The following is a 22,320-nucleotide window of genomic DNA, read 5'->3' on the forward strand; positions in this document are numbered from 1 at the left end:
CAATGTACAACAGCAATGTACAACAGAAGCAATGTACAACAGGGGAAGCAATGTACAACAGGGGAAGCAATGTACAACAGCAATGTACAACAGAGGAAGCAATGTACAACAGGGGGAAGCAATGTACAACAGAGGAAGCAATGTACAACAGAGGGAAGCAATGAGCTACTGTACAACAGGGGAAGCAATGTACAACAGGGGAAGCAATGTACAACAGCAATGGAAGCAGGGGAAATGTACAACAGGGGAATCAATGTACAACAGGGGAAGCAATGTACAACAGGGGAAGCAATGTACAACAGGGGAAGCAATGTACAACAGGGGAAGCAATGTACAACAGAGGAAGCAATGTACAACAGGAGGAAGCAATGTACAACAGAGGAAGCAATGTACAACAGAGGAAGCAATGTACAACAGGGGAAGCAATGTACAACAGGGGAAGCAATGTACAACAGGAGGAAGCAATGTACAACAGAGGAAGCAATGTACAACAGGGGAAGCAATGTACAACAGGAGGAAGCAATGTGTACAACAATGTACAACAGAGGAAGCAATGTACAACAGGAGGAAGCAATGTACAACAGGAGGGGAAGCAATGTACAACAGAGGAATCAATGTACAACAGGAAGCAATGTACAACAGAGGAAGCAATGTACAACAGGGGAAGCAATGTACAACAGGTAGTGTTCCCCCTAGGAACATTAAGGAGGGCGCTGCGCCCTGCCCTTTGGTTTTTGAGCCCTGCCCTTTTTGCCTCAATCCCAGTTTTTTTTCAGCTGTGCTTGATTTTACAACCCGTGTGTATTTTCCGGATTTTATTAAGGACGGAGTTCTCTCCCTTTCAAGGGGAGACGCAAACTTGTTTTGATAATGATTAGGAAATTGGCATTTAAACCATGGCGAAGTCAAATGTGTTTAATTCGCTTTACAAATCACAATGCCTACCAAGGAAAGAATCAACATTTTGTTATTGTTATTTTTTCAATAAACCTCACCAAAATGCCCTTTTAGATTATGAAGTGCCCTTTTTTTTAAGTTACCCTGCCCTTTCTGAATCCTAGGGGGAACACTAACAGGGGAAGCAATGAACAACAGGGAAGCTATATATCACACACAGCAAGACAAGCGTGAGTTCATCAACATTATCATCACCAACAATTTAGAAACGTGATAGAGATATGTAATTTGATAATATTTGTCAAGGATGTGTTGGACTCTGGGGCCTTCATTTCGTTCCAGAAAAGAAGCAGGGCTTAACAGAGTGTACTAATGTGGGCAATCAGACCCAGTACCTCAGCATGACAAGTAACCACTTGGCTACCTCGGCATGACAAGTAACCACTTGGCTACCCAACACAAGAATCCAGCATTCTCCATAACCAAAATCCAGCATACACTACAGTGTTAGGTAACTCACCTTGAGGATCCCAAGCTGTGGGCAAAAATTCTTGAAACACCACGTCCAGCAGCCTTGGACAATGTACTATCTAGAAAAAATACCCATAAAATGTGCTACAATAATATTGTTTGTCCATAATACTAAAGTAAGATAGTCAATGGTGATGTTTACAAAATCTTCATAAGTAAGTTTAGGCTGACATTCCCAAATCTGCAGCAAAGTGAGGCAAGTCTGGAAACCATGTTCCCGCTGGCCAGTAAAGGCGAGACCAAAATCAAGGTTTATAGGTCTATGAGAGGAGGTTTTACTAAAATATTCCTTGACACGAAGTGATTTCTCTTAATTATGATCTGCCTCACAGCTGATCCTCCTCTGGATATGTAATTTGATAATATTTGTCAAGGATGTGTTGGACTCTGGGGCCTTCATTTTGTTCCAGAAAAGAAGCAGGGCTTAACAGAGTGTACTAATGTGGGCAATCAGACCCAGTAGGGCTCCATATTATGTACCTCATTGAAGAATGGTAAATGGGTAGGTAGGTTTTAGTAGATTTGGCGTAAAGTAGCATGACAAGTAACCACTTGGCTACCTCGGCATGACAAGTAACCACTTGGCTGAGGAGAACCCAACACACAAGAATCCAGCATTCTCCATAACCAGAATCCAGCATACACTGTAGTGTTAGGTAACTCACCTTGAGGATCCCCAAGCTGTGGGCAAAATTCTTGAAACACCACGTCCAGCAGCCTTGGACAATGTACTATCTAGAAAAATACCCATAGATGAAAATGTGCTACAATATTGTTTGTCCATAATATAAGTTTAGGCTGATATTCCCAAATCTGCAGCAAAGTAAAGGTTGGGAGACACAGGGTTTTACTAAAATATTCCTTGACACCTCTTAATTTATGAAAATAAGAGTATCACATAATCCATTTTGAAGAGTATTACTTTATAGTTTGGAATCCTTGATAAACCTGTGGTTAGAGTCTACTCAATAGATGATGGTGAGTTCCTGTACCTCGTATGCCAGACTGGGGGAGTGCTGGGCTGTCTTGGTCAGCATGTCCAGGACCTGTAACACCGTCACAGCCTGGGGTTTCCGAGTCTCCAGTATATGCCGCAGTCGCTGGAGCAGCACCATTCGGGACACCAGGCACTGCAACAAACACCTGGAGTTCAATACACACAGATTCATACCCGCCCTGCAAATGACACTGTGCATCAAACACATGAAGGGGAATATTGACATTCTCACAACACATTCTGCATGACAAACACCTGGTGTTCAATACACACAGATTCATACCCGCCCTGCAAATGACACTGTGCATCAAACACATCAAGGGGAATATTGACATTCTCACAACACATTCTACATGTAACACCTGGTGTTCAATACACACAGATTCATACCCGCCCTGCAAATGACACTGTGCATCAAACACATGAATGGGAATATTGACATTCTCACAACACATTCTACATGTAACGCCTGGTGTTCAATACACACAGATTCATACCCGCCCTGCAAATGGCACGGTGCATCAAACACAACAAGGGGAATATTGACATTCTCACACAACACATTCTACATGTAACACCTGGTGTTCAGTGAACATCGTCAGGCTCACACACACACACAAGCCCTCCAATCAACACTTGATGTTAACTTCCATCGTTTCACACAGACACCCAGAAAAGACAATGAATGTTCAGTAATCCTCACCTGAGTCATTCACACACCTGGCCTTGTCATGTACAACCCAATGTGTATCAGTACAACCCAATGTGTGTATCAGTACAACCCAATGTGTGTATCGGTACAACCCAATGTGTGTATCGGTACAACCCAATGTGTGTATCAGTACAACCCAATGTGTGTATCGGTACAACCCAATGTGTGTATCGGTACAACCCAATGTGTGTATCGGTACAACCCGATGTGTGTATCGGTACAACCCAAATCGGTGTGTATACAACCCAATGTGTGTATCAGTACAACCCAATGTGTGTATCGGTACAACCCAATGTGTGTATCGGTACAACCCAATGTGTGTATCGGTACAACCCAATGTGTGTATCGGTACAACCCAATGTGTGTATCGGTACAACCCAATGTGTGTATCAGTACAACCCAGTGTGTGTATCGGTACAACCAAATGTGTGTCAGTACAACCCAATGTGTGTCAGTACAACCCAATGTGTGTATCGGTACAACCCAATGTGTGTATCTGTACAACCCAATGTGTGTATCAGTACAACCCAATGTGTGTCAGTACAACCCAATGTGTGTCAGTACAACCCAATGTGTGTCAGTACAACCCAATGTGTGTATCGGTACAACCCAATGTGTGTATCTGTACAACCCAATGTGTGTATCAGTACAACCCAATGTGTGTCACTACAACCCAATGTGTGTCAGTACAACCCAATGTGTGTCAGTACAACCCAATGTGTGTATCGGTACAACCCAATGTGTGTATCTGTACAACCCAATGTGTGTATCAGTACAACCCAATGTGTGTATCAGTACAACCCAATGTGTGTATCAGTACAACCTAATCTTAATGAAAAATATGAATTGCCAACAACCACATGCAACACAATGAACAAGCATTTCCCTTCAATTCCCCCAAATCAGGACCTTTAAGATGATGTTAGTACCACAATCAGAGTGAGTGTGTTAGTAAGTTTAGTTTTAGGCCGCACTCAGCAATATTCTAGCTATATGGCGGCGGTCTGTCAATAATCGAGTCTGGACCAGACAATCCAGGGATCAACAGCATGAACATCAATCTTAACAATTGGGATACGATGTCATGTGCCAACCCAGTCAGCGAACCTGACTACCCGATCCCGTTAGTCGCCTCCTATGACAAGCATGGGTTACTGAAGAACAATTCTAACCCGGATCTTCACGGGTAATCACAATCAGATCATGACCTGTCACAGCAACTACAGTAACAAAGACATATCTTACCAGAACTATGTCTCTCTTGGCTACTTCAGCATCCGTCTCCTCAACAGTCTCCTCCCCATCCTGGCGCTCACTCTCCATGGTAACCGGACACTGACCCGGCATCACATGACCTTGAAACCAGCTGAAGCATCTGTCCAGGCACTCCTGGAACCAGTGAGAAAGGTTGTCATCATACAATGTCACACAGTATAGGAACGATATTGTCACATTGACAGTAAACAATGACATTTTCAGTTTGTCATCTCAGGTCAAACATAACCAGGCAAGGACCGTATACTAAATAAGCTAGTATGAATGTTACCAAGCTGCATGGACACAAACAGATTCGGTATTCTTCTTGTGAACTACACCCTCCAGCTATCATCTAAGTTACATACCCTATGTATATGTCACTTGATAAAGCCAGATCAGAAGCACGAAGGCTGCACACTGGGTTCAGTTCTCTAGTGGACTCCCCACATAAGAAGCCTACCTGACGACAGCCTGCACACTGGAGTCAGTTCTGTTCCAGATGCCCCACATGAGAAGCCCACCAGATGACAACCTGCACACTGGAGTCAGTTCTGTCCCAACTCCACATGAGAAACCTACTTGATGACAGCATGAACACTTAGGGACAGTTCTAACTGGCATCACACCAGTTGGGACACGTACCTGATCTGCTGGGTTACAGATGAGGGCATGCATGGCAGCAACAGCTGCAGCAAGAACTGTGTCAACAGTGTCGTCTAGAGCCCAGCGGAACAGGAACACCACTCCAGACTCCAGGACAGCCGGCAAGATCGGGGACTGAACAACATCTCGATATGCTCCTCTCTTAGCCTGAACACGCAGATCAGTACACATGCAGATCACGTGATTCATGAAACTGTCAATAACATGCACATCATGTAATTCATGAAACTCTCAATAACATGCAGATCATGTGATTCATAAACTCTCAATAACATGCAGATCATTTGATTCATGAAACTGTCAATAACATGCAGATCATTTGATTCATGAAACTGTCAATAACATGCAGATCATTTGATTCATGAAACTCTCAATAACATGCAGATCATTTGATTCATGAAACTGTCAATAACATGCAGATCATTTGATTCATGAAACTGTCAATAACATGCAGATCATTTGATTCATGAAACTGTCAATAACATGCAGATCATGTGATTCATGAAACTCAATAACATGCAGATCATGTGATTCATGAAACTGTCAATGCCATTCAGATCATGTGATTCATGAAACTGTCAATGCCATTCAGATCATGTGATTCATGAAACTGTCAATAACATGCAGATCATATGATTCATGAAACTGTCAATAACATGCAGATCATGTGATTCATGAAACTCTCAATAACATGCATATCACAGCAAGACATCTCTTTAATAAAACTGGTCATGACAAGCAGATCACTACAACATGTGCTAAATAAAAATGGTTACACTGTAATATATATGGTACATTGTCACCAAGGAATGGTATTACCATGAGAAATCTAGTGAATAAAAGGTCAAATTCGAACAATAGCAGACAACATGAATCTGTCAGAGATATATTAAGTCTGTGAGAATCCTGTTGTGTGTCTCACCTTGGATATGACCCGGGCAAGCACCTGCAGCGCTAGTGTCCTCTGCTGAATGTTGGAGCTCCGGGCCAGCTGGAACATCTCCTCCAGGGTGTAACCTGCTCGCTAGAAGTACAAGGAGCCGGTTGACAGTGCCATCAACAGCAGACATACAGAGTTGATAAACAGTGCTAGCAATGGCAGATAGATAGAGCAACAGCAAGTACATGGAGCCAGTGAACAGTGCTACTGCTAGACAACAGCAAGTACATGGGGCCAGTTAACAGAGCTAGCAACAGCAAGTACATGGAGCCAGTTAACAGAGCTAGCAACAGCAAGTACATGGAGCCAGTTAACAGAGCTAGCAACAGCAAGTACATGGAGCCAGTTAACAGAGCTAGCAACAGCAAGTTCATGGAGCCAGTTAACAGAGCTAGCAACAGTAAGTACACAGAGCCAGTAAACAGAGCTAGCAACATGGAGCCAGTTACAGAGCTAGCAACACAAGTACATGGAGCCAGTTAACAGAGACTAGCAACAGCAAGTACATGGAGTCGGTTTTACAGAGCTAGCAACAACAAAGTACATGGAGCCAGTAAACAGAGCTAGCAACAGTAAGCAAGTACATGGAGCCAGTTAACAGAGCTAGCAACAGCAAGTACATGGAGCCAGTAAACAGAGCTAGCAACAGCAAGTACATGGAGCCGGTTAACAGAGCTAGCAACAGCAAGTACATGGAGCCAGTTAACAGAGCTAGCAACAGCAAGTACATGGAGCCAGTTAACAGAGCTAGCAACAGCAAGTACATGGAGCCAGTAAACAGAGCTAGCAACAGTAAGTACATGGAGCCAGTTAACAGAGCTAGCAACAGCAAGTACATGGAGCCAGTAAACAGAGCTAGCAACAGAAAGTACACGGAGCCAGTTAACAGAGCTAGCAACAGCAAGTACATGGAGCCAGTAAACAGAGCTAGCAACAGCAAGTACATGGAGCCGGTTAACAGTGCTAGCAACAACAAGAACATGGAGCCAGTAAACAGAGCTAGCAACAGTAAGTACATGGAGCCGGTTTTAAGTGCTAGCAACAACAAGTACATGGAGCCAGTAAACAGAGCTAGCAACAGTAAGTACATGGAGCCGGTTTTAAGTGCTAGCAACAACAAGAACATGGAGCCAGTTTAAGTGCTAGCAGCAGCAAGGACATGGAGCCAGTTTACAGTACCAGTTTACAGAACCGGGCCTCGAAACAATCAAGTTTGGACCAGATAATAAAGTATCAATATTGTGAACAAACGATCCACTCTATAGAGAAACAGGGAACACAACAAAACACTGACCAACCAATCCATTATGTTTCCACTTATGACCTGCATAGATTGCTGGGAACTTTATAGATTGTAATGAGCAGAGGCAGGTGCAGCATGTGTCACATTTAAGATTACACTGTACAAATGTAACACATTTGACTACTTTCTAACAGGCATTGTGTATTTGGAGGCTGGTGTGTCTCGGACATATTGAATTACTTAGCTACATCTACAATGAAGCAATCACATTCAGGAAGGGTGTGTGTTTCTTTAATGTAAGGCTACCGATGTTCCAATCACAAATCATCTCCAAATCATTGTCTTCTACACGAAATGTGAAAAGAAACCAACCTCTGGTTCATTGCCATGGTGATGTAGACCTTGATTGACAGGTAAGTCAGAATCTGCTGGAAGAATGTTGCCATGGAAATCAAATCTAGCTGGTAGGCCATTCTGTAATACATTAAATACTGATTTGTCAGCCAGTGCACTGGTTTGGAGATGTGACATTGTACAACAAGTCTATAACTGTGACTCATATAGTATCTGACATGTGTGGAAACATGTTACCTCGCTTATGTACAACTGTGTCAACATGGTATCTGTCAAATGTAGAACAATGTCTCAAACACTGTATCTGACAAATGTAGAACAATGTCTCAAACACTGTATCTGACAAATGTAGAACAATGTCTCAAACACTGTATCTGACAAATGTAGAACAATGTCTCAAACACTATATTTGACAAATGTAGAACAATGTCTCAAACATTGCATCTCACAAATGTAGAACAATTTGTCTGAAAATACAAATTGAGCTTTTACTTTAAGTCGTCTATCCAATTACTGAAGTGTCTCTAAGTGTTAAGTAATGTCTACCTTTGCATCCCCGGTGCTGGGAGGTGGAAGGTCCCTCATCCACTCTAACTTGTCATACTCCACTTTTTCCATGTGTACCCATGTAGGTTCAGGCTGAACAGGCAGCCCCAGGTCACTGTGACCTGAAGAAAAAACACAGATTGAAGGATATGAGTCACTATACTACAGATTTGCTACAGGTGCTGCTGTCATGATAAAGATAATACCATGAGATTGGACAAGAAAATAGACACCTGTTTTCTTTGAAATCTTCTTCCCACCAGCAACTCTCTCCCTCAAACTTGTTTCTGTTTCCATTTCCGTTATCTCGGGCTTCACCTTCTTTTTGGAAGTCAGGAATGCTAGCAACTTTGGATCTGGAATAAGGTAACACAACTGACATCGAAAACTGTATTTAAAGTATTCCAACAAGCAAGTCAATTATCTGGGGTTTTACAATAAGAGTTAATTATGACATATATAGATGTTACATTATTACAGTAGGAAAGACAATGTACAACAGGCCATGAACACAAGGATGTCTATTGTGCTGTCTGGCCACAGACCTAACACAATTTTAGCCCTGGATTTCTGGATCCTGGCAACAAGGGAGGTAACTCACCCATCATCTCCATCAGCTTCTTCCTCTCCTCATCAATCTCCTCCTGTGTCATGGTGGATATCTTCTCCAAGTTCTCCTCATGAATCTTCCTTGCTTCAGTAGTTCCTAGTGTAGCACTCAGACCAGAGCCCTGCACGATCCTGGATGTAGCCTTTCTATCTGTAAGATGGAGTTTACATCACTGGAAAACGTTATTACTTATATATCACATGATGTTTCAGAATTAAATCAGAGTTATATCATCAGAAATATTACAGTTTTATCAGAGCTATATCATCAGTTATACCACAGTTTTATCAGAGCTATATCATCAGATATACCACAGTTTTATCAGAGTTATATCATCGAATATACCACAGTTTTATCAGAGTTATATCATCGAATATACCACAGTATTATCAGAGCTATATCATTGGATATATCATACTTTCATCAGAGCTATATCACTGGATATACCACAGTTTTATCAGAGCTATATCACTGGATATATCATACTTTCATCAGAGTTATATCACTGGATATACCACAGTTTTATCAGAGCTATATCACTCGATATATCATACTTTTATTAGAGCTATATCACTGGATATATCATACTTTCTTCAGAGCTATATCACTGGATATATCATACTTTTATCAGAGCTATATCACTGGATATATCATACTTTTATCAGAGCTATATCACTGGATATATCATACTTTTATCAGAGCTATATCACTGGATATATCATACCTTTATCAGAGCTATATCACTGGATATATCATACTTTTATCAGAGCTATATCACTGGATATATCATACCTTTATCAGAGCTATATCACTGGATATACATAACCATGAAAAACACCCTTTTGTTACTTATTAAAAACTAACTTGTTCTCAACATTGATACACAAATTCCTGCTACTTGCTACTTATTATGCTCCTAGCAATGAGTAACTCTGAAACTCTACCATCTGGATACTGTCATGGAGTTTCCTGTCACAGTCTCAAGGTGTGAACAGATGTTTGCCACTATTATGGCAATGTCCCAAATCAACTGGTGTCTGTGTTAGTCCCCTAATGTAGGCTGTCACCAAATTTGGAGACATTGGGTACAACAGTTCATGAGATATCGTGTTAACAAGCATTGAAGACGTACAGGCGTACGAATGGACGCTGCTGAATACATAATCTGTTCAATACATCATAGTAATACCATTGTACAGAGGTCTAGATTCAGGAACCATCAATGTCATAGAGGTCTACTATATTTCACATTCACACTTCCATCCCAGGTCGGAACAGCATTTGCATGAATGTCTGTGATGACTGAACTGATTACTGGGGCTACATCGTACAACAAGGGTACGTTGCTGGTGATCTATCCTAGCACAGAATCCCGATAGTCATGGGTACTGCGTTGCTGGTGCTAGCACAGAATCCCGATAGTCATGGGTACATCATACAACAAGAGTACGTTGCTGGTGATCTATCCTAGCACAGAATCCCGATAGTCATGGGTACATCGTACAACAAGGGTAAGTTGCTGGTGATCTATCCTAGCACAGAATCCCGATAGTCATGGGTACATCATACATCTTGTTGTCATGCTTGGACAAGCATGATGTACAGCTGGAATATTGCCAACTGAAGTACATGCAACACACACTCAGTATACAATACTGGACTAAACAACAACTTGCAATATGTAGTTACCTCCCCTTTCCTCCACGTCGGTGCTTGGGTTGTGTGGCATCTCTCCAGTCTTCTGCAGCTCCTGCTTTAGCACCACCCCGAAGTCCTTCACCCCAGATGTAGCCAGGTGCTGCATAAACAAGCTCTTCTTCTCACCTGATGACCCAGTCGACTGAAGCATACAAGTTTGCAACTCATTAGATTTATAATTTGAACAAAATCTTGGCCTGAACTGATGTGTCTGTACCAATGCACTTACATACACCTCCAAGCCTGAAGTGAAGGGTTTCATACATTATCAAGATTCATTTATATGAGTTTCACAAAATTTCTTTCGAACACTCAATGGTGAAAATGCAAAACTGTATATAACCCACCCTAAATATATTTGACGAAATTATTTAGAAATGCATGCATCAAATCAATATTGCAGAAGTATGTATCGATCACAAAGGATTGCCTGATGTTTTCAACACAATACATTACATATATACATGCAGGAAGGCTGGACTAAACACATATTCCCAAAATCTATGCAGTTTTATTACAAAATCTTCAAATGAAATGAAATGGAGGCACTGAAAAGTATTTCGAGTATGTCAATATAAATCCAACCAATACCTAAAAGCACATGTAAGATCTAACTGACCAAGTATAGTAATTGTGCCTTTACGAAGTGGATCCTTGATGAAGGAAGGAATATAACTCTGCACAGCATGGTGCACAAGGGGAAGATCCTATAAATGTAAATCAATGACAGCACAACATGGTTCAGCACTGTGTCTACCTGCAGTGTGTGGCCTCTGTGAAGGGCTGTTGGAAACGCCTGACTTGTCTGTCTGGGCAAAAACACAGCAGCATTCCTTGTATCCCTCTCCTGTGTCACAGAACAAAACTTCTCAAAAGGATGTTACCACAGTTGGTTGATGGCAAATTTTCACCACATGTACATTCATATTTCATAACTATGATCATGATGATAGGCCAAAAGTCATAACTTTGTGTCACAGCAGTGATTCATCAAGTTTTCTGAAGTGCAAACATGTCTGGAGTCACCTTTCCTTGACCGTTTGGACAATCAAATCTCATTTGTCAACCTATTGACTAAAACGCTGTATAATTTCCCATTTCATGTCAATATAGATGTGACAAATTTATGGCTTTTCAGAGAAGACTTGAGTTCATGGATAACAAAATGAGTAAAGTCACAATTAAAGACATTCAGGAAACTTACTATAATCTGTGTCAAAACCTGCGCCATATGTCGGTCGTGCTCTGTCAACAAAAGACTGAGAGTTAGAACAAGGCAAATTGACATCCAAAGATGGAATTAGTACCAGGAACAGTGAGTATCAGGTACAATAATGACTTGATAAATCCCACTACATTTACACATGGATGGGTTGTCTGCCAACATATTATATACTGTAAAAATAATGATTCAAATCATGCACTGGGCACAATGTGTGGAGCCCACTTCTGGTGTCCCCCGCCATGATATTGCTGGAATATTGCTAAATACTCAATTAATAGCGGCGGAAAACTCAACTTACTCACTCAAATTATGCACAGAGATTTATATTACATGCAAATTTTCATCAAGCTTGGAGAAAAAGTTAAATACTAGTAGTCAACTAAAAAACTTGGTATTTATCTATTTAATCATAATTTTGAAAAGATTAAATCTGTTTAACATGTTTAATGTCATGAATATCGCTCCTTAAGTTTGACCAGTCATATTTCAGAATTAAAAGTTGACATTGTGGCATATGGCCTGACCCTCAGATCAGAACCTAAACATTTGTTAAAGACAAATAATCCATTCCTCTTGTTAGCAGATGGATTAAACAAGTTATTGGAAATAGCATGCATATCATCTCTTTACTCATCTTCATTGAGTTATCCACAGTAACTTGTCACATTATCATATCAATATGTTTGGCATTTAACGTGTACACTGTCATTACTTTCAACTCTTTCTTCGGCATCATCTGTTTCTGCCAAAGTGGTTGCTTCCTTGGAACGTCTTTCTTCCTGGGCTTTCCTGAATTTGGACTTTTTGACTGGCACTGGTCCAGGTGGCAATGTTTGAGGTAATTCTGAAACAACGGAAATACAGCTATCATGATATACAAAACAACGATGATGAAACATATTTTGTCTTCACCTGAAGTCACATGTTTTCTACAATGAAATGCATGTTATTATGGCCGCCTCACTGTATGACTGTGTCATCATCAGTGTTTCAACCGGCAGTCTATTTGCAGCTCACAGCTGTTACAACATTAATCCTGAAACTATAAGCAATGAAGAATTTTCAGCTGTGTTAAATGTACAATTACTGGTGCTTTTCTTCAGCTTTTTACAGGAATCTGTCATTGTCTGCCATGGACAAATTTGTGTAGGCCTTTAATTGATCATCCATGAAGATTTGTCATTCCTTTAATTTGTAGATATGTTCTCATAGTTTAGTTGTCACTTTTCTGGCACAACTTAGATATTAAAATGATCCATAAGACTTGAAATGTAACAACACTAGCCCTATATGAAAATACTGAGAAAAAGAGTTGTCAAACACAAAACATGCTTGCCTTACATGTGACAAATAGAAGTTGAAGAAATTGGTCAACGACCTCAATGTTTGTATCATTGAATGAAAGTGTTTAGAGAGTTGTGTTTAGCTAGTAGGCAAGACTTGCCGGACACATGAAAATACAGTGCTGGATCAGAGGGAAAACATAATTAAGTTGTCCTCTGGCAAGTCAATACTTATAGTAAATAGTATGAAAAATGGCGCTATTGACTACGACTGTTGCAGATGAAGCACAAGATGAATCATTTCGTCTATTCTGAGCAACCTCAAAGCAAATGTATGTTACTATCAGGTATAAAGGTGGTTAATGTCATCAAATACTCAATAACACATTAACTGACGGAATTTTATCACGTCTATATCTTCATTAAATAGATGACAATTCGAATAGCAGATCTTAAAGTTACGTTCACTGCAATTATGTTTTCATAAGCACCATCAAGTTTGACGACATCTTTCTTATCCTCGCTGCTTGGTTTTCTTTTGTCTGCCCTCTTTACGCTGGCTGATGGATCTGACTTATTACGAGCAAGAAATTCCTCTTGAAACTTGAGCAGATCATCCTCACTTTCACCTGCTTTAGGTCGTTTCAACATGGTTAGATTTATGTGTCAACTGTCACAGTATAAGTGTGTAACAAATGTTATCACAGTCACAACTTTTGCTCATTCTTTGGGTGAGTATCCAAAATCATGCTTTGTATATGAAAGAAAGCATCTTTTTCGTTAACCTCGAAAGTGTTTTCACAAGGGCGCCGCCATACTTGTGCAACGCCGGATGCGTCATACCGCGCATGCGTCAGAGGTACTTCCTACTTCCTGCTTCCATAGCAACTCTTTCAACAAGTTGGCAAGGAAGCTCTTACATTACAACGTTGGTCATTGCTCGTTATGTTTGCCGATTTTTCGTTTGATTCCTAACCAGCGACGAAAGAAGGCACTTTGATTCAGACGAAAGGTTGTATCGTTTATATAATTGATTTGATAACTCTCAAGATAAACATATTTTGTCAATATTATTAGGCAAGCTAAACTGGGGGGGACTTATTTCGAAATAAATAGTGTCAGGTTTTATGATCATGCCTATATTTCTGAATAGACGTTTTCACATAGAGTTATGGCTATTGTGTATAGTGTTGTTTTCGAGGTTTCATACTACGGAGATCACTCCAGTACATATCATCGTTATCTCTCTGTGGGAAGGGGGCCATGAGGGCACACTAATTTAATAAATAGTTTCACTTTCATCCAAAGCTAAAGTCCAGTCTTATGTTATTGTAAACTTTGTTGAGGCTTCAACATATATTCACCGTCAACTGATGTGATTCACATGAGGTATAGATGTGTGGTGGTACAAATTGTGCATTGTACCTGGCAACAAGAAATGAAAGACGCAAACCATCCATCTGTATCCTCTTTGATACAATGACAGGACAGGTGTTAGGTAGTGAGTCAGACCAGGACAAGATTATGATCATTTATCAAACATGTTCAAACATCATACAAAAAGGCTGAAGTAGACTGTTGTATTTTCTTGTAATTTTGGTAAGTACGAATATAAAAATAAAACTTATAGTGACATTAAACAAAACTTTACAGCATGGCTGAGCCACCACTGACTGAACAAACCCAGCCGAGTGAGGGAGGAGATAAGAGTTCTCCTGCTGATGAGGATGCCAAGAGTACAAAGAGTGGGCCCAAGAGCCAGGGAGGGTCGAAGCCTGCCTCTAGAGCAGGGTCAGCAGGTTCCCATAAGAGTGGAAAGAGTCAGGGAAGTAAGAGAGGGAGAGAATTTGTTCAAACCCCGACAGGATCAGCCAAAGATAATCCGGCAGCAGACTGGAGGAACATGAGAAGAATCATTGCGGAGGATCCCGAATGGTCACTTGCAACTGTGCCGCTCCTTACTGAACTTTGTGTGAAGCACATAGTTGAAAACTTTGAAAGTGAGTTGTATTCATGGGAAGTATCATTTAGAATTATCAGAGAAAAATGCTGACATTTTGTAAGCCTCCTCTTTGCTTAGTTAAACATTGTGTTGAGGATATATACCGATTGTATAGATTGTAATTTGTATTTGCATTTTGAATCTAACAATCAAACTCTGACTTTACACTAGAAGTTATAGTCAGTTGTACAGAGATTTGAATACACAATGCCAATTTGTGTGTTTCATCATCACCGTGTAAGGATAATACGATTGTGGGTTCAAATCTAACATTCTTCGTGATTTTGATTCCTGGTTTGTCACCACCAGTCCAGTGTTTGTCGGCTTCATGAATGATCAGTATCTTATAGCTGCATTGTATAGTAGTTGCCATGTTATGGTGTTAAATGATCAGTATCTTATAGCTGCATTGTATAGTAGTTGCCATGTTATGGTGTTAAATGATCAGTATCTTATAGCTGCATTGTATAGTAGTTGCCATGTTATGGTGTTAAATGATCAGTATCTTATAGCTGCATTGTATAGTAGTTGCCATGTTATGGTGTTAAATGATCAGTATCTTATAGCTGCATTGCTTTATGCTTTCCACTCAAAGTATAGTAGTTGCCATGTTATGGTGTTAAAGCAAAACACTCATTCACTTTCAAGAAAGTAAATATTTTGACAAATATGATGTAGTTATACATTTTTTATTCAAAAAATTGTTAATTTGAAAGGAAATTGAATAACAGGGTTAAATGATAGTGATTTATAGTATCATGTGAAGGATATCATTGTCCATGTCACTGGAAGTTCTGAATTGAGAAGTCTATACTTTCTTGGTATTTTTATCATGGCTAAGTTTACTTTCAATTTTCTGTTTCATCAGACAATTCTGAAATTCTGACTGACCTCTTGCCAAAGCACCAAAACAAAGTTCTGGAAAAGATATCAACTAGCCTGCCACTTAAAGTAACAGCTAATCTTGTCCAGGATGAAGATTACTGGAAGAGATGCTGCAAAGCACGTTGGGAAATCTGTGATGTCTCTGCTTATGGCGAAAGCTGGAAACGAATGTACTTTGAAAAAATCTGCAAGAAATTATTGAGCACTTTGTTCCTGAAACCACAGACCCTACGAAGTTGACTGAAACTCTGGCTCTGTCTGCTAACTACATTAAGAAGGTTGACATTAATCAGTTACTCCCACCTGTCAGAGAGGCTCCAAAGGGTCCTGACTTTGACGAAGCTTCAGATGCTGGAAGTGATGTAGGGGATGAGCCGGAATGTGATCATTTCAATTTCACTCCTGTCCTTAAAGCTTTGCCCAACCTAGAGGAGCTTCATCTGACGTATGGTGTCAGAGACTGTGGCATGAATTTTGAATGGAATCTGTTTCAGTTCACAGCCAGAGACTGTCTGCAGCTGGCTGAATGTGTTGCTAAGTGCAAAACTCTCAAGGTCTTCAAACTCCACAGGAGTAAAGTTGATGAAGACAAAGTGCGGGTTCTGATCAGTCATATACTTGATCACCCAAGTCTTGTTGAGTTGGACTTGTCACATAATTTGATAGGTGACCGTGGAGCACGTGCAGTTGGCAAGTTCCTCAACAATCACAGTCAGCTCGTTCGACTCAACTTGTGTGACAACCAGATCAAGGCTGCAGGAGCCCAGGCCATTGCTCATGCTCTCACTAAAAACACCACACTCCAGTTCCTCGACCTCAGACTCAACAGGTAGGAAGCAGATCCTGCTATATGCACCGTGTTTATGCTTTTGAATAACAATATAACCACACATTGTCCCACTGTATTTACATACAAAACAGAGAATGTATTTACAAATGTAGCATAAAATTAGGAGGAACCATATATACATAATTAAAATTGATCATGGGATCTTTTTGTGTGGTAATGAATTGTGCAAGCAGAATTAGGGCACCTTTACAAAAACCTGGATTATCCTAATCTTGAATAATGGTAATGAAGCATTTTAAAGAAGAAGTTATGGATGTCAACTTTATTATTATAAGGAACACAACATGATGAAGTATATTCTTACTCTTTCATCAGTTTGTTTTATCTGTCAGATCATAATTAGTGAAAGTGTCATTTGAAAGACGAAGGAAATTTTAAAATGTTCACGTGCCAGTTAGAGGAAAATGTTGTGAAACATACAATGTCTTTCAATTTGTTTGTCATGAACCTTAACGTAGCCTACCAGATTCACAATATGGGCCAGAGTTATCTATTACTACATTACACATCAACAGTATTGTAGAATGAAAATATCTAAGGGACATTACCAGTGACACAACGTGAAGAGACACCTTGGTTTCTGACGACATATAAGTAAAGATGCAAGTAAAATATATATCTGCAAGAAACATTTTCTGCCAGCAAGATGAACCAGCAGGATTACATGAATACAGGATCAGTCCAAGATGGAATTTCCCCAGTATTTGACAAATGAGTGAACTGGTTTGTCAACCTTGTACTCTGTGGTATGGTTTACTACTAATTAATTCTCATTGTGAAGCAATAAAAAAATAGTAGAAATAGAGAGTATTAGCTCAGCGTGTTGCCACTGCAAATATCAGATTCATTCAACTCACTAAAGTATTTTTAGAAACCCCCAACAATACAGGTTTTGAGTGAACTACCCAACCTGTTACATAATGCCAAATGTCTTGCTGTCAGGTTGTTGCCATGTTATGGCGGCACATGCTAATGACATAGAAATGCATGTATTTGGGAAACACAATGGGAATGTAAATCACTTGTTAATTGATAAAGAAGGCTTCGCTGAGTCTATGGGATTGGTTTATTTCATGAAAACCACAAGCCTTTATATATCTGTTAAGTGTCTGATTCCATCCTGGATGACTGTTCCACACATCAAACTCAAGCCCAGATTTTCTTTCAGACTGGGAGATGATGGAGGTCAGGCCATCTGTCGATCGCTTCTGAAAAACACAACCTTACGGGAAGTGAACATCGGCAGTAACGACATGGCAGAACCAACAGCGGCGATCCTCTCTCAGGTGGTGATGCAGAACAACACCGTCAAATCCATAGACCTGTCCTGCAACAGACTGGGGCCGGTGAGTTAGCAGCGAGGTGGATCTGTCAAACTACTAATTATTACTGATTCTGTCCAAGTTGCTATGGTTGGCACCTCTACTAATGGTGTATGTATTTGCAGGACGGAGACATGAACTGATTCTGTCCAAATTAGTGTTTGTGCGAGGTTCATGTATACTGCAGCTTCAGTATATCCCATACAATACCTGACATGTTCCACGGTTTGACACAGACATGCACTGCAATACTTTTTTAGATATTTATTTAGCAATCTCAAGTGCATATAGCATATCTCATATGACACTTGGCCATATCCACGGTTTGCCACAGACATACACTGCTTTATTTGTTTAGATATTTATTTAGCAATCTCAAGTGCATATAAAACGTCCGTGCAAAAGAAAACTCAGTCTTAACTGTCATCAGAAACAGATTGATGTGGTGTAAAGGTGACACCAGGTGTTCAGGTAGGCTTGTCCTGTCCTACCTATAACTACAGCCATTTCCCGACAAGAAGTAAGCATATATGGGCTGACGCCGCACATCAGTACTAAATAGATAAAGCAGGTTATGTCTGGGGCAAAGATCATTTCAAGATATCAAGGTCATTACGGCGGCCTGTAAAGGAAGGTCAGTTTGACCTAGTAGATAATACAGAGCAGAGAGCTTTAGAGACACATTCTTAGTTGTGGATCGTGAAATATATCTGATGTGGTCGGTTGTCAGAAGAAAGTACTGCCATAGATGGAAGGGTGTCGGGGTCTGAACCTATCCCCCACGACACACAGAATACACTGGACGTGGATCCTGTAATACTTCCATGCGTCATTGTGGAAAGTAAAAGCGATCCGAGCCATTAACATGGTTGATTTTCATTATACACAGACAGCAATATGCTCTCTCCTCTTGCTGTAATTCTTGCAGTATTCATGATCAGATAAACGTGTCGCAGTCTCATCGTCTTGTGTAATGCTTGTAGATGAGTTCGCTCTGAAAGAGGCCGCTGGGGTAGCCTGGTGATTAAAAGGTTCGCTCGTCACGCCCAAGGCCTGGGTTCGCAATGTGTGAAGCCCATTTCTGGTGTCCCTCGCCGTGATATTGCTGGAATATTAATAAAAGCGGCGTAAAATCCAACTCACTCACTCTGGGGAGGCCTGGACAATTCTGGAGGCGGACCACAACACGACAGGTTTGGGGCTGGGGGTCATGTAATGATATGGACCGGGCTCAAGATGTCTGCCAGAACACCTTTGCATCTTGTCAGTTGCAGGTCCTTAATAGTTCTACATTGACACCCTGCCTCCACCAGTAGGCGTGCAATGTGAGAGTCTGGGACATGATCCAGTCAGGGGCGTTTCACTGGTCTAGAACTCTGCGTCAAGCAAAACCCTTCGAGGTGTGCATAACCATTTATATCATTTAGATAAATGTGTCAGAAATAGAACGGGGTCGGTGTGGTAGCCTAATGGGTAAAGCGTCCGCTCGTCTCGCTGAAGACCCGGGTTCGATTCTGCATATGGTTACAATGTGTGAAGCCCCTTTCTGATGTTCCCCGCCATGATATTACTGGAATCTTGCTAAAAGCGGCATAAAGTCTCACTCACACAGTCACACACTCACAAGTAGAACACAAAGTCCTTGTCACAATACATGAGGAGTCAAGCACTGAAATCTAACACCCGATGTCCAAGGACATTGGTTACCATTTTTGTAGCAACTCTTTTAACTGATTCTGTCCAAGTTGCCATGGTTGGCACCTCTACTAATGGTGTATGTATTTGCAGGACGGAGGCATGAACTGATTCTGTCCAAGTTGCCATGGTTGGCACCTCTACTAATGGTGTGTATTTGCAGGACGGAGGCATGAACTAATTCTGTCCAAGTTGCCATGGTTGGCACCTCTACTAATGGTGTGTGTATTTGCAGGACGGAGGCATGAACTAATTCTGTCCAAGTTGCCATCGTTGGCACCTCTACTAATGGTGTGTGTATTTGCAGGACGGAGGCATGAACTAATTCTGTCCAAGTTGCCATGGTTGGCACCTCTACTAATGGTGTGTGTATTTGCAGGACGGAGGCAAGCAGCTTCAGGAAGGGATGGAGGAGAACACCACCATCACCCAGATGGACCTGAGACTGACCGAGTGTGGCCAGGAGTCTGAGTACTGCATCAATCAGATCCTGCATCGAAACCAGGAGCAGGAGCGAGAGGCCAACATCCGGGACATGGAGGCTCAAACTCCTAAGATGAAGAAGATAGCTCAGCCTCAGGCAGCTCACCGATACAAGAGCCCTGCCATCATAAGAGTGGCCTAAGTAAAAGCGTATCTGAGGGGGTAGTTTGGAAAGAATTTGTCATAGACCCATTTTCAAAAGGCAACTATTGTGTTTATATATAATACATGCTTATTAGGATATCTGTGTTTGTAAAGGTATAAAATATCATGAAGTCATTTAATACACCAAAATTATGTTTGATTGAATCTTTAATGATTGTATATCATGTCAAAACCAGTATTTGTTGAAACAGTAGATGCTCTTTTTCAGGCATTGTCAAATTTTGATGAATGAATTTTACTTTTCTAAACTTTTTCAACCCAAATGTACATTCTTAACATCATGCTTTAATTCAATATCTGCATGTCACGTTCCTTTCATAAGACCCACACATGTTTGCAAAATGACATATTTGAATAATAAGAATTTCACGCCAAACCTTTGCAACAATATGAAACCTTGAAGTATTTGATCATGACAACAGCAGTATTTGCACCAGTGCCAGTTGTGTAACTTTCCATTTACCAAATGCATTATTGTCTTAATCTATGAGTTTTACTCCGAACTGTTAACTGCAACACCAAACATATGCACATCCATTTCCAAACATAATTGTAAATATTATCTGAGTATTATCCATATTACCTGGCTCTATATGTGTTGTGTTCATGCTGTACCTTGGGCTTGAGCTGCAGCATCATATACAAGTTTCCCACCTATAGATGTGATGAAGTCTCCTGTGATATTGACATTCAGTGCTGTGACAACCACGATGGCAACCTCTGTTACCCTTACTGTTTCACCCAGGCATCGGTATCACGATTGGATCATGCATATAATAAAGTAGTGTAACTAGCCCATTGTTTGTTGATGTGACACTGCTTATCACCTACTGGATCGATTTTGAGAAAATTTAAGTTGGCGATAGTTTCGGGTATCATAGTACCCAAACCGTGCAACTCACAACTGAATGTTACCTGGATTATGGTGCTCATGCTCTTGATTATTGGTTTGTCTGAACCATGATTTGGAAAGTTTGCAATGTGGAGTACTTAATGTTCAGGGGCAGATACAGCTTTTTGGAGAAAGGAGGGGGTGGGGGTTTAGTGGGGAGAGAGCACACACTTCATTTACACTTGTTTTCAATAGTCATTTAATAAACTTTTAAGACTAAAGGGGGTTGCAGGGGTGCGCCCTTCTGGATCCGCCTATGATATTAATGACTGCACACAAAAAGTATTATTATTTATGACCTGTAGGTTATTATTGTCCATGTTTTACTGACCAATTCACTGATGGGTCACATGATTGCCAGACAAAATGTTTCAGCAACTCACAAGGTATTCAGTGGTAGGTTGGCACATCGTGGGTATAGTTGATGGATATTTCAGATTACCTGAATTCCGTGTATATGACTAGAAACAAGGTCAAATCTCGGTTTCCTAGGGGTTGTTTCCAGGTTTGTCATCTGTGTACCTGTGCTCATGGCTTTCATAAAAATGTCGGACAGCGGCCAGGGTTCGACTCCCCATATGGGTACAATATATTCAGCCCACCTGGTGTTTCAATAATTGTCTGTCATTTATCAGTCGGGAAAACAGCGATATTTATTTAGACTGGTAATGACCGATGACCTGTTCCATTTTAACCAACATGAGTGAGTTTGGTTTTAACGCTACTTTTCTCAATATGACAGCAGCATCAAGTAGGGAATCCAAAAGTAAAGGTATAACAATTGGAAACACAGAATATGTAGTCTCCCAGTTTGCAGATGATACATCCCTTGTCTTAGATGGTACTGAAAAGTGTCTACAAAATGCCTCACAAATATCGGACGACTATGCTTCCTTTTCCGGTCTGGGAATGAATGTAAATAAAACAAGAATCATTTGGATAGGATCTCTCACAGGATCAACCAATATTTTGTGCAAAAAATGGAAACTTCCCAAGCTGATTTTGCTATTCTCGGTATTGTATTCTCTCTAAACCTAGCTGAGATGGTTGAAAAGAACTATAAAGACAAA

General features: G+C 40.6%; 2 protein-coding genes across 2 annotated transcripts in view; one reads left to right on the forward strand and one right to left on the reverse strand.

Annotated features, from left to right (window-relative positions):
* Positions 1–13,787, reverse strand: part of LOC124260929 (RNA polymerase II-associated protein 1-like) — a 30,589-nt gene extending 16,802 nt beyond the window's left edge. Inside the window, exons 1-14 of the mRNA XM_046695255.1 lie at positions 13,448–13,787; positions 12,386–12,517; positions 11,653–11,693; positions 11,206–11,295; positions 10,440–10,590; positions 8,742–8,900; positions 8,374–8,496; positions 8,141–8,262; positions 7,613–7,714; positions 5,980–6,081; positions 5,037–5,204; positions 4,383–4,526; positions 2,421–2,558; positions 1,418–1,487 (exon numbers count right to left, since the gene is read on the reverse strand). Coding sequence (XP_046551211.1) covers positions 1,418–1,487; positions 2,421–2,558; positions 4,383–4,526; positions 5,037–5,204; positions 5,980–6,081; positions 7,613–7,714; positions 8,141–8,262; positions 8,374–8,496; positions 8,742–8,900; positions 10,440–10,590; positions 11,206–11,295; positions 11,653–11,693; positions 12,386–12,517; positions 13,448–13,607 — 1,702 coding nt within the window. The 5' untranslated portion in view covers positions 13,608–13,787. The remainder of the gene's footprint in view (positions 1–1,417; positions 1,488–2,420; positions 2,559–4,382; positions 4,527–5,036; positions 5,205–5,979; positions 6,082–7,612; positions 7,715–8,140; positions 8,263–8,373; positions 8,497–8,741; positions 8,901–10,439; positions 10,591–11,205; positions 11,296–11,652; positions 11,694–12,385; positions 12,518–13,447) is intronic.
* A 49-nt stretch (positions 13,788–13,836) lies between these two features.
* Positions 13,837–21,151, forward strand: LOC124260434 (dynein regulatory complex subunit 5-like). The gene is given in 6 exon segments (XM_046694753.1): positions 13,837–13,968; positions 14,610–14,956; positions 15,827–16,024; positions 16,027–16,672; positions 17,862–18,039; positions 20,090–21,151. Coding segments are annotated over 5 exon segments (1,614 nt in total). The 5' UTR covers positions 13,837–13,968; position 14,610; the 3' UTR covers positions 20,336–21,151.
* The last annotated feature ends 1,169 nt before the right edge of the window (positions 21,152–22,320 follow it).

This window comes from Haliotis rubra, unplaced genomic scaffold (genome assembly GCF_003918875.1).
Source record: "Haliotis rubra isolate DU_JTF1 unplaced genomic scaffold, ASM391887v1 Scf119, whole genome shotgun sequence".
NCBI classification, from domain to species: domain Eukaryota; kingdom Metazoa; phylum Mollusca; class Gastropoda; order Lepetellida; family Haliotidae; genus Haliotis; species Haliotis rubra.